Source organism: Neodiprion virginianus, chromosome 7, assembly GCF_021901495.1.
Source record: "Neodiprion virginianus isolate iyNeoVirg1 chromosome 7, iyNeoVirg1.1, whole genome shotgun sequence".
Lineage (NCBI taxonomy): Eukaryota > Metazoa > Arthropoda > Insecta > Hymenoptera > Diprionidae > Neodiprion > Neodiprion virginianus.
The window spans coordinates 15634757-15646948 of NC_060883.1; the positions used below are offsets into that span (position 1 = coordinate 15634757).

Below are 12192 nucleotides of genomic sequence, written 5' to 3' on the forward strand. Positions count from 1 at the left end.
TATAATTTTAGACGTGATTTGAAGAGTATACTTAATACAACATAAGGATTGGTACTTTAATTAATCTAACAACAATATATTCTTCATTACTAATCACTAACAATCAACACTCGATTCTTTGGTAACAACAAATATTCGTAATATCTCATGATTAACTCACGCTTGTAGATATATTCAGAGAACGCGATCCAGATAAGACAAACACTGCTACTTTTACAATGGAAGAATGGGTTGAGAAGACATTGTATTCGTAATCAATAACAAAAAAGAGGCAAACCAAAAGCACAAACTCAGGAACAAATTATCGACCAGATGTTGGTCAACGTGAAACTTTGAAGTACTACATTTTTCAAATCCTGGAAGCTAAATACAATTGAAGCTCTCATTTCTTCGAAACTCCAAACTCCTTTTTTCGTACCTGTTAAGCTTTATTGATCATCTCTTTCATTGTAACTAATAACTCACTATCGCTAAATATTCGTTTGTAAGCATATGCGTTTCAGATTTACTCTATCAATTCATAACTGTACAGATAGTTTTTAAAGTACATGCGTATCCATTTGTGTTACGTCAATTCAAGTGTTCAAGCTAACTGGGCTTACCAACTTAATATTTAGAATCAGTTTTATCGAGAGAACATTATTAATATTTTACTCACATCTTCACTTTCGGGGCATAATCTTTTTTTTCCAATTCATCAATTATTGCATGATAAACCCCTATGTGTGTAAAGAGAAAACATCAAAGTTTGTAGAAGTTGGTTCAATTTGCAGGAGAAACAATGATGTCAAACAGAAACAGGTTTAATTTATGTCGGCTGTATACAGGGATCCTGATACCTTAAGGAGGTTGATTGGCAAAAAATTACGACTTTTTGTTAATTTCATCACGACGTAGTCATACATTGAGTAATTATGAAATCATTATACAAAGTACAAAAATCCGAAAATCGTAATTACTCGAATTATGAAAAAAAAGTTAAACACCGAAGCTTTGTTTCTAATCGCTTTAAAATGGTTAAAAATCTAGTAGATTTGTTCGAATATAATAATTCAATAAATACTCAATTTGCTAGTATCTTGTAATGAAATTAATAAAAAGTATCCATTTTGGCCAACCCACCTCTTTAAATAAGGCATAGGCAGCAGGACCAGGATAGCTATCTAAATTATGATTAGCGAGTTGGTTTCATGGTGCAAAGTATATAGTTGATGTTTATAACTAGCTTTTATGTATAAAAAAAATCTACAAAAATATGGTCAGTGAGTGAGTGGGATTCGGATTGACAAAATACAATTTTCAAATCCCACTCGTATGCTGCATGTCTACAAAATGGCAGTTACTTTGTGACACTGAAAAAGCCTTTTTTAACCTCATTCCGCATGTCTGTCTTATTCATAAGTCAGTATGCTAAATTCAAATCGCGTATATAACATATACAACCAGTACTATTTGTTTTCTACCCATGGATGCCCAGAATACATATATACATGCTCAACCATATACCATGTTGTTGCACTTTCGAGTATTCCTGTTAGCTCTCGCCAAAAAATGCCTTAAGGTAGCTCGAGCATCGAAACGTCGCGAACCAGATCCCTATTATGCTTGAATGCATATTGTTCATTAAGCTTTTTACTTCCAATATCAGATGAAGACTGAGACATGGTTGATGAAGGTAATCTCAATAGCCGGAAAGGCATTTGAAATATACTTGATTTAAGCAACGTAATAAATTGCAATTCGTACAGAACTGAACCATGGATTAGTTTTAATTGGATACCGGGAGTGGAAGGCACCAATAAACGCTACTGTGTCTAATATGTAGCATCAGAATGATATTTTCTTTAAAATATACAGTATATTTACACTTATAGTGTTTTATTTATGATAAATATTTATATTACATAGAGTTGTTTTTAAGTATTGGAGATAATGAATAAATGTCATTACAATGATAATATTTACATTTGAAAAAATGACAGAAGAAAAGTACTAGCATTACATAACTCGATAAAAATCATCATAATACAGGTAATAGAAACCGATTGTGAGATGCAAGGGCTGTTTGCCTCATGCATTAGAAGAAACAGTCAAGTTCTAGATTTTGAGTAAATTTGTACGCTGTATGCTTCAAAAAATTTGATCTTTCCGCGATATGATTTTCGGAATTCTTATTATTTTATTAACTGTTTTCATTTATTTCCTTTTCTTTTTTTTTTATAATAAATCGGAACTCAACAGATTACACTGAAAATCTGAAAGTTGAAGCTTTATACATTTACGTGAATTTAATCACGAAGTTTCATAAGTGAGTTGTCTGTCCTTGAGGTTTACAGATATGCAAAACTGCAAAAACATCATGCCGAATAACCCATTCACTCAAACCATACACGTAGATAAATATTTCAAGTTACTTATTTTTATATTCCTTAGGAAACTTGTGTATTCTTCTTATACTTATTAAATTTACGCACCTTGCACCAATCCACGAAAGAGTCCCATTTATTTTTACATAAATTCCTATCTTTTCCTCAACAGTTTTTGGTTGGCTATAATTAATGTTCCTAATTTTCTTCCCATCCTGTAATTTCATATTCCATCAAATTTCCTAAAATTATCCTATTTTGTATTCAAAACGTTGCAAGACTCTAAGGGGGTACAGGAAATTTTCAAGATCACTCATCACTTACAGAACTTTTTAATATGCAGCATCGGTAGAAATAAGTAAGCGGATTCAGTTCGAGTATTGATCACGACGACAAAAAATAAATCAACTCGGTTTACACAAAGTACCAATTTATTAGTTGCCAAAATTCATATCAATTTTTTCTATCTAATGAAAGTCATTGATGGAAAAATTAAAACTTCTCTCATGGTTTTAGTGGTTGCAAATTCTTCCATCGTTTATGATGTATTTCAAGAAACAGCGATCCATTCATTTTCATCCGTTGGGGGGCTAGAAGGGATCGATGGCACGTCTTTGGTAGAAATGAGGTGCTAGTTCTTCCAGCCATTCTGGTTTTACAACTGTCAACTCTCGCATGTACGTTTTGCTGGTGTGCAAAATTTCGCAAAAGATGAGCCTGGAATTACGATGAATTTGAATACTATCAACTTACAATATCGTATGGCATGTTGGAAATTGAATTTCGAGGTGGCTACTCGAATAAAAAACGATGTATGTATTGAAACATTTCAGGTATTTTAGATCAAGTTTTTACTCTGATTCAACAAATTAATTGGAGTATTCTAAACTAGTTATATTTCCAATTTACAAACATTAGTGGTTTTACAGGGTATCCATGTTCTGGAAAAACCTGGAATCATCAGGGTATTTTAAGGTCACTTAGGCAATTTTTTAGTGAAATATTCTTTGGTTTACATTGCTTGGAATAAAAAGAAAAAAAGTTTTGTATAACTGACAATGACTTATCTTCACGAAGATTGAAAAAAAAAAAAAAAATTGAATGAGCAAAGTTATGTAACTGTTTAGCATTACACTGATAAGCAAATTGATCTCCAACACATCTGGATAATTTTTTAAATTACCTGGTGATATTTGAAATTCATGAGACTTTCAATTTCACATTGTAGCAAATAACGTGTAAATTCAAGGATTGAAATTAGAAATGATTGAAAAAATTATTAGTTCCATCATCCCGGCATTATTATACATAGCATTTCGTCCAAGAGGCAAAATTTTCTTCTTTTTTTCTACCTTTCTTTGAAACTCATGTTCGGAAATATCTATACCAACCATTGAGGCTGTTGAACAGTGTACAAACAGCTGTTGGGGTGAATGTGAAGTTCCCTGCTACCTCGAACGGTCCTGTACACCCCAGTGTAATGAAGATACGCAGTGTTGGGAAAAAGGCCTGCAGTAATGCACCTCAGAACCTTTTCGGTGTCACCTGACAAGTAGAGTGGAATTTTGTGAATAACTCTTTACCAAGCTCTCGTCCTTAAAAGGGCTTTAACTTAATCACATTTCGTCGGAATTGCTTACGTTGACAAGAGATAAGTGGAATATTCAACTTTTTAAGCATTTTACACATCTGGGTACGAATTTCTGTGGCTCTTCGTAGCGTTTTGTGATTGAGAAAATTCTGGTGACACCAGCTTGTTACTTTCTGGGACTCATAGGCCGTATAGACATTTAACAACGTGATCAGATCCCCTTCCTCTGCTTCGAACTTGCGACGTGCAACTCGTGCTTTCAGAGCTGCTTGACCCCCTCCGGGTATTGTAAACACATTTTGCACCTGAAGCATAGCTAGGATGATTGTTATCTCCGCTGAGCATTCCATAGTACCTGTAAGCAATTTTTTCATTGAAAACAGTTCATCTAATGTGTTGAGAATTTGGGCTGGAGCAAACGATTATAGCAAAGGGACACTAAATTGATACACTAGAGTAGGATCCTACCTGAGATTATTAAACACTTGGCATAGACAGGATCTAATGGCATTTCTGCCATTGTTGCTCCCAGCGGACTTGTCAATTCTCCATTATTGTCAATGGCCCCCAAAGCATAAAGCAGTTCTAGGCCACACAGAAGATTTTTTGTTGGTGGCGGTGAGGGAAAATTAAATCGCAAGACATTATCGATGCCCAGAGCTTTCAGCTGTAGAATGGCAGGTGCTAGATCTGAACGTTGCATTTCTGGAGGAGTTGCTTCAACAAATTTGTCAAAAGCATCCTCTGTGTAGAGTCTGAAAATATACAAATAATCTCATTGACATTGCAATTCCATCGCTCTCGAGATCACATTTTTCCAGAGTTTCAGTAACTGATCATGGATCACCTTGACGAAATTGGCTCGTCAAAAATCGTTACTTTTTATTAATTTTATTACGAGTTAGTCGAATATTTAGTATTTACCAGATTATTATATTCCTAAATTACAAATTTTTGTTCCATGTTTTTCCAGCCAAGTTTTTAGTTATTTCATCAAACTGCGAATTATTGTATTATTTATGAACTAACAAGTTCATGCTATTCGAATAAATTTTTGAATCCAGAATGTTGAAGATTGCAAGCGTTGAACTGCAGAACAATCATAAGAATCTTTGTTAATCCGGATGTTACGTAAATTAATTCATGAATACCAATAGTACGTTGTTTCAAGTCAAATATTTGTCAAAATTTTCTTTATCAAGAGTACGATAGGTAAGTATCTATTTTTTTTCTATAAGTTTCAAACTATTGCTACAGATATATGCTGACAAAAACCGATTACGTACATTCAGCGAGAAAATACATTCAATGAAATTTACGGAAAACTGTTTTTTCAGTAAGCAAAACAAATACTTCTTTCTCAAACCTAATTTTTATTGCAGAATCCTGGCAAAAACATCAACTTTGTTAATTGCGCTGGCAACTAAATTATGAATTATGGAGAAAACAACAACAAGTAGAAATTTGTTGCGAAAAACCTTCAGACAAATAATGTTCCGAAACAAATCCTCAGTTGAAAAATTTGACCCCCTGATACGGCAAGACAGCAAAACATTACTGATTTGCTTCAAGTGAAATCCCCCTATTCCAAAATAGTCGTTTACTATAAACGAAATCTCTCTATCTAATAAAAAAGTTTCAAACAAATGAACGTAGAAGAAGATTATAATAACAATAGTAAAAAAAGATTATAATAACAATAGTATACGCATGAAGTTGGCGGTGGGATGAGATCCCGAAAACAAAACAAAAAGCATCTAGCAAACCCTTTGACAGCCGTCATCGGCTGTTTATGACAGTCTTTGACAAATATCTTTATAGGTATCTGTTTCCGACGCGCAAAAAATGAACATGCAAACGAAAATCATCAAGATGATTCCCGACGGGGATTGTCTTTCTCGCGCGTTGGCGTATTGTGTATATGGCACTCAAGATCGACACGCAGAGGTGAGACTGAGTATCGTTTCAAATATAGTGGATAATTGGTCTACATTTGCGGGTTTTATTACAGGTAATGAGTCAAACGGTGCTGTGATTAGGTCACCTGGTGATTACAAATCACATATGAATAAAAATGCAATATATGCAGCTGCGGACATTTTTAAGATATGTTTGATCGTGTATCGCGAAGAACAAATTCATCCACACCGGATCGGATCACAAAATGAAACACAATTCTCGCTACGCTTCACCGGCGACGGAGACAGTGGACACTTTGATGTCTTGCAGAACCAAAATAAAATTCAGATAGTGAGTAATAAGTATGAAAAGTAACAATCAAATAATAGTAAATCCAAATAAATCACTAAACAGTCAAAAGGACAGCCCGGATTTACAATGACAATGGAGAAAGGAGGAGTTTCAAGCAGCAGACAAGGCGGTGAAGATGGTGGATGGTCGGAAGTATCACAAAAGAAAGAGGAAAATAAAATTGTAAGTGCGAAGAAGCAAATAAGCCATAGAATAATATCCATCAAATATTCGTATAACCAGGCAAGAGGACGACCAGGATCGATGTTGACCACAAGAGAAAGAGGTGTTTTGCGGAGTGAACAGCAACAAAAATATAGAGAAAAAAATAGTATAAAGAAGGTGATTTTGGAGAATAACGAGCAGAGCGGTAGCAAAAATAATTCAGCAAGTCAAGGAGATAGATCGATATCAATAGAAAAGGAACACCAATTTTCAACCAACGAATGGAAGCTTAGATTGATGAAAAAAAGGAAAGTAAGCACAGAAGGAATTGAAGTGGACAGCAAGTGCAGACCTGTCATCAAATCAACATGAAGGAATTCGCCTGTCTACTAGACAATGCTTAAGGAAATAGTGAGGCGCGAAGCGCCGAACAACGAGGCGCGCAGCGCCGAAATGGGGTTGGCGCGCGAAGCGCGCAGGGGCGAAGCCCCTAGTGAGTTATTAAATAACTTATTTTTTCAGTATTAGACACTTTGGTCCCTACGGTATATAGCTACGTTCCGAGTGTTAATCTAGAGTTATAAGTGATTCAGAAAACATTAAACCTAACCATAATCGTTCTATATTATATAAAGATATCGCCTCCGCCGTCGCCGCCGCCGCGGCTGCCGTGTCAAGAATCCCGAACCTACCCGAACTTAGCCGAAGTTACCCGAACTTGCCTGAACTTATCCGAAGTTCGACCTTCAATCTGCGACTTTTGACCTTCGACCCTTGATCCGCACCTCGAACCTACATAGGTATATGCTCTTATACCTTGACATATTTAACCTCAAACCCACATGTATGCCCTCATAACTTCACAGATTCCCTTCACCCTCCCGCCCGCCCGTACCAACCATAGCCAATCCGTCCACCGCCCACCCTTTCTCTATTCAACCCTGCACCCTTTGATCTTCGAGCTTCAACCTTCGACCATCGACCTTCGATCTTCGACCTTCGATTTTCGATCTTCGACTTTCGATCTTCGACCTTTCACCTTCAGCCTTCGATTTTCGACCTTCGACATTTGATCAACCTTCGACTTTCGACCATTGATCGACGTTCAATATTTGCAACGTTTATGCCCTTACGCCTATAACGATTTAACCCTTTAGCCTACGTATATACCATTATACGTTTAACCCTTTACCCTACATACAGTGAATCGCAAACCTATGAAGACTTGATATTTTACCTTCTGCATGTACACCCATCTGGGAATCAAGGATTCGACACTTAACCGTTCATACATGTACATCTCTATACCTACAAAAATCTGACCTTTTATCGCCTTCCCTCCCCCCTTCCATCAAAACTCGAAAACGGGGGTTGACGCGCGAAGCCCCTCTAGTAATAATATATGAAAATTCGGCCGTTCGAAACGATCTTTCGGACGGCGATGACAGTCTGAAGAATGTAACCTTCAAGTGTATCACGGTTTGTACGTAGAGAGTGAGGCCTACGAAGTATAACTTCGTCTTTGCGATACCGTTTACACCGTGTAGAGTTAAAATTGCATCAACCAATCTGTTTTAGGGAAAGAAACGAAATTGTTACACTTTTGGTAAGATCTCATCCGCAGTTGGTAAACTCAGTTTCTAAAATTACGGATTTAAGACTTACTGTTATTACATACTACAATTATTCCAAACATGTTCCAAAACAGTAACAAGAACTATGCCTGAAAAATAGTTTTCTGAGTAATATTCATCGTCATAGAACGCCACTAAGGCCAACCTACGAAACTGCAACAACCTTTCCTTTCGATACTCTAATCGACAATCAAACCTACTCTACATGGCTATTTGAATGGTCAATCGTGAGTATCAAAAACTCATGAAAGCATGTAAATAATCTCATTGATATTCGTGAAAAGTGAAAAAAACCGATCAACGAAGGTTTCGACGATTAATTCGAGGAAGAAAACAAACATGCGCAATGTAGAAAGTATCACTTTTATCACCCATTCAGTCGACATGGTGTATAGGAAAGAATTTCTCTCTTCATGGCTACTTTCTAGTTATTATAACAGATAAATTTTATGCACACGTATTAACTATGAAGTGTTAATTTCAAGGTGGGAATCGATTCGTAAGTTTACTTGTACCGTTGGTCATACTAGTAGAGTGCCGGTACAGAATCGATGCTGTTAAATTTTTTATAAGAATGTTTATTTCATTCAACGGACTGCACGAACCCATAGAAGAAGATCAGGTACACCGATTATTCATACATATTCGTCATCACGTTGCATTTTCCTGACTACCCCTCAACTGCATATCCATGTTTACGTGAATGCTATCAGAGGTGAGAAAAAAATAACCACTCTTCTACATAAAACGCATCCATTGCAGCATATTGACGTACAGGTGCGTCCAAGAGCTGCAGCCTTCCATATTAGCATTTATGCAATTGGGAAGGTTCATGGAATTTTGAAAATTGCCGCGAACATGTCGGTATTTCAGTATACCGGAATATGGTGAAGTTCGAAATAACGGTTTCAGAATGCACGTTTTTTGGAAATTTTTCACTCACCAATTGCATACATCTATACTGATTTGGGCTATTCTGGTATCGTAGGCAGCATTTTTTCACCTAAATAAAACTGGTTTTGCATAACTTATAGAGTCAATGTTACTCCTGCAAACACAAGAAAGACATCGCTGCGAGTTTTATGTGAATCCCCGTTGGTTCCTGACGTTATCGGTTACAAACATACAAACATACGAAACCTCTTACACATCTGTTAGATTAGATTATATTGTATTACGTAACGTAAATGTTGATAGAGATACCGAGAGGAATTGGTGAACCACCCAGAAAATTGTGTGTTTGACTACGTATGTGTGAGCTTTACCATCTTTTCATGCAAGCGGGACACCTCAAGCTTCTGCTGTCAAACGCGAGTATTGAAGATTATGTATATGAGGCGATATCTTTGAGTGTAGCAGATCTGAAATAATTGATCTAGAGATCTGGGAAGGTTGGGCTAACTTTTATTATTGTCTATATGTATGGACCTCACTTCAAGATTCCTGAATTACCGACTGATCGGATAACTCCGGTCGAGCCAGTGCGAGATCGGCAATAAACGTTGATTGCGGACCGCAATGAGCAGCACGGCGACGTGAGGGGAATTAGAGAGAGAGAACAACAAGAAGAAAGACGAACGCAAGACATCACTCGACACGTGCACGAGATGCTGGAAATGGTATTTTTCCCAACAGTTTACTCAGCTGAACCGGTGCAACTAGCGCCATCTAACTACCACGTTTACAATTGTCTCGGGTCGAACTTTCCATTACAGGTGTTACAAAGTTATCACGTGTCACGAGTGCGGGTTGGCGATTGCCGATGAGCGAGATGTTTATGGCACGAGCCGAAGACGAGTGCAGCAAATAACATTAATCAGGAATCGCCAACATCCCGCACTCGTATCACAATATACTATTCTGCTATAGGCTCATGTAACACTCGACAGTCAGTCGTTCTTAGGATGCCAGATAAAAACAAACTGTGACTAAACAGAGTATCCAAGTCACTCGCCACCCTCCTGTTCGTCCCGCTCTTACGCCGGTCATAGGGTGGTTTGGGTATATGTAAGGATAATTAGCAAAAATGTCAAAATAGATCAATCTTTCAATACGTTTATAACTCGTTGAACTTCAATAAAACTATTTCCACACGTTCAAGGTCATGTTCGCTGTACCAAGCGCATAATAAACAAGAATGTAGGCTGATGTAATTTTGCAAATTCAAAAACAGTTAATTTAATATGAGCATTCAATTAGGGAATATGAACACATGGAAGATCAAACAACAGTTAACACGTTAGGCGCGGCGTCATGAGATCGGCATTGTCAAGTACCGGCAAACCACCTAAACTAAAATAGGGAGGATTATGCACGTACAATAGGCTCATAAACATGAAAAACAATCATGTCATCGTCAGCTTGAGCTTCATGAATAATAATAATAGTACATTATGTAACAAGGGAATAAAGTTGACGTTTATTCCTGTGTTACATATAGGACTTTATTGTCAACTTGACTCTGGTTGCAATATTTATCTGAAAATTGGGACTTTTAAATTGGCCGCGATTTGGGCGGTGCGCTGCATCTTATGAGCAATTGTTTGCGCTCACTTCTTTTTTTTTTGTTTCAAGCCGCTCGCTTCTTCTGGACTTGGATTTGTGGGAAATATGATCTCATGTTTCATCCCGCTTTCAAGGTCAAGAACGTTAATTTTATGGTTAGGTCGGGAATAAACATAAAATATATGGTTTGCACGCAATGGGAATAAGAGATACTTACATATTCTCTATTATTTATTATTTGCATCATAAAACATTGTCATTTTTCGAACAAGAATGGCATGCCCAAATCGTCGCAAGCGTGGCTGTTAAAAAAATACTCCGATCGCAGTTTTTGAGAATAATGATGCAACTGCGAAAAGACGATCTATTATTTGAGGTTATGAACGACGGTAACAGGTAACCAGGTGGTGTACGAGTTGGGATTTAGAATGATGAGGTATAAAATACTCAGATCTCATTTTCTAAGATTGATTTTGCAACTACGGAAAGAAGAACTGTTATTTGAGGTTACGAATGACGTTAACAGGTACCCAGGGGATATACGAGTTGGGTTTGAGACTGATATATTTTGAGAGCCCTCCGGTTCAACAGAAATCTATCCTAGAGAGAAAAAGACCTACAGTGAATATCGTACAGGATCTTTTCTGCAGATATTTTATTTTACGATTTTGAAGCAGCTTCAAACGAAGCATCGATATTTGATCCTTTGTCTGTAATAGCAATGTTTTCTATTTTCGTACTTTGAAAAAGATCTTCGTTGCTTACGAATATAGTAACTCGATAAATACTCAATGTCGGCCTATCTTGTAATAAAATTGATAAAATTCATCGATTTTTTGTTCACTGACATCGGACTGTACCGTCTGATTAAAAAGTTTGAAAAGAAGAAAAAACCATTCAAAAATTTACTTTTGCGAAGGATGGTAAACACAAATGAAATGACATCCCTACCACGCAACAGGAATAATTTTGAGTAAATTAGAAAAACACGATCTGAAATATCAGCAATTTAAGTAACTCCTCGTAATCAAAATGTTAAAAATGCTCACACTCTGGTATTTTTTAGTCGATTCTAATGTTTCTGGGCTGCTTTTGCACGCTGATCAGAACCCCACCAATCGTATGAGAAACACTTTAGAAATTTAACGTTATGGTATAGTTTTAACACGCAAATGTAATTGTTGACGAACATCCGTTGTATTGTACTTGGACAAATACATTTTTATCAACTCCGCAGATAACTCGAGAGATAACTATTAGTACAATTATTCCAGACGATCTCTTAAGATATCTACGGTGAACAGAATAATCCCCAAAACATAAAACGAGACAAAACGACACTAGAGTTTAATCCATGTGAATGTAACAACTTTTTAAAAAAAAGTACAAGACTTCTTCTTAAATTGTTAATATCTTTGCTTGTATCATATTATTCCAATTTTCCTGGATTCATTTTTATTACATAAATAGGAATGTTCTTACTTTTGTATTCGCCAACACTAACCTAAATAAGACTTATGGAGATTTTTTCAAAGGTTTTCTCATCTATCCTACTTTTTTGTTCAGACTGTATCGACGACTAAGCAGAATGACATCGAATCTCAGTATTCGGTTCAAAAACATCGTATTTCAGATTTTGATCCCCAATCGTCGTACCTCACAATTTGATTTAGAACCGTCG

At 36.5% G+C, this 12192-nt stretch overlaps 2 protein-coding genes across 14 annotated transcripts in view; one reads left to right on the forward strand and one right to left on the reverse strand.

Annotated features, from left to right (window-relative positions):
- Positions 1–2488, forward strand: part of LOC124308353 (calpain-A-like) — a 54218-nt gene extending 51730 nt beyond the window's left edge. For all 13 annotated transcript variants that reach the window (XM_046770973.1, XM_046770979.1, XM_046770977.1 and 10 more), the window contains one exon: positions 169–2488. In XM_046770973.1, the coding sequence (XP_046626929.1) occupies positions 169–254 (86 nt within the window). In that variant the 3' untranslated portion in view covers positions 255–2488. The remainder of the gene's footprint in view (positions 1–168) is intronic.
- A 441-nt stretch (positions 2489–2929) lies between these two features.
- LOC124308378 (probable ATP-dependent RNA helicase DHX35) lies at positions 2930–10146 on the reverse strand. Its single transcript, XM_046771049.1, has 5 exons — positions 10140–10146; positions 4426–4712; positions 4007–4312; positions 3758–3911; positions 2930–3083 (listed from the first exon to the last, which is right to left on the reverse strand). Exons 2-5 carry the CDS (start codon positions 4658–4660, stop codon positions 2957–2959), a joined length of 822 nt encoding a protein of 273 aa, XP_046627005.1. The 5' UTR covers positions 4661–4712; positions 10140–10146; the 3' UTR covers positions 2930–2956.
- Positions 10147–12192: the final 2046 nt, after the last annotated feature.

Bases quoted from the DNA above. Each gene is read 5' to 3' on its own strand.
- LOC124308378 (XM_046771049.1), bottom strand. From the start codon at position 4,660: ATGCAACGTTCAGATCTAGCACCTGCCATTCTACAGCTGAAAGCTCTG. The intron at 4,313-4,425 runs GTAGGATCCTAC...AATTGCTTACAG, and splicing joins CAAGTGTTTAATAATCTCAG to GTACTATGGAATGCTCAGCG. The intron at 3,084-3,757 runs GTTGGTATAGAT...TCGTAATTCCAG, and splicing joins ACTGTTCAACAGCCTCAATG to GCTCATCTTTTGCGAAATTT.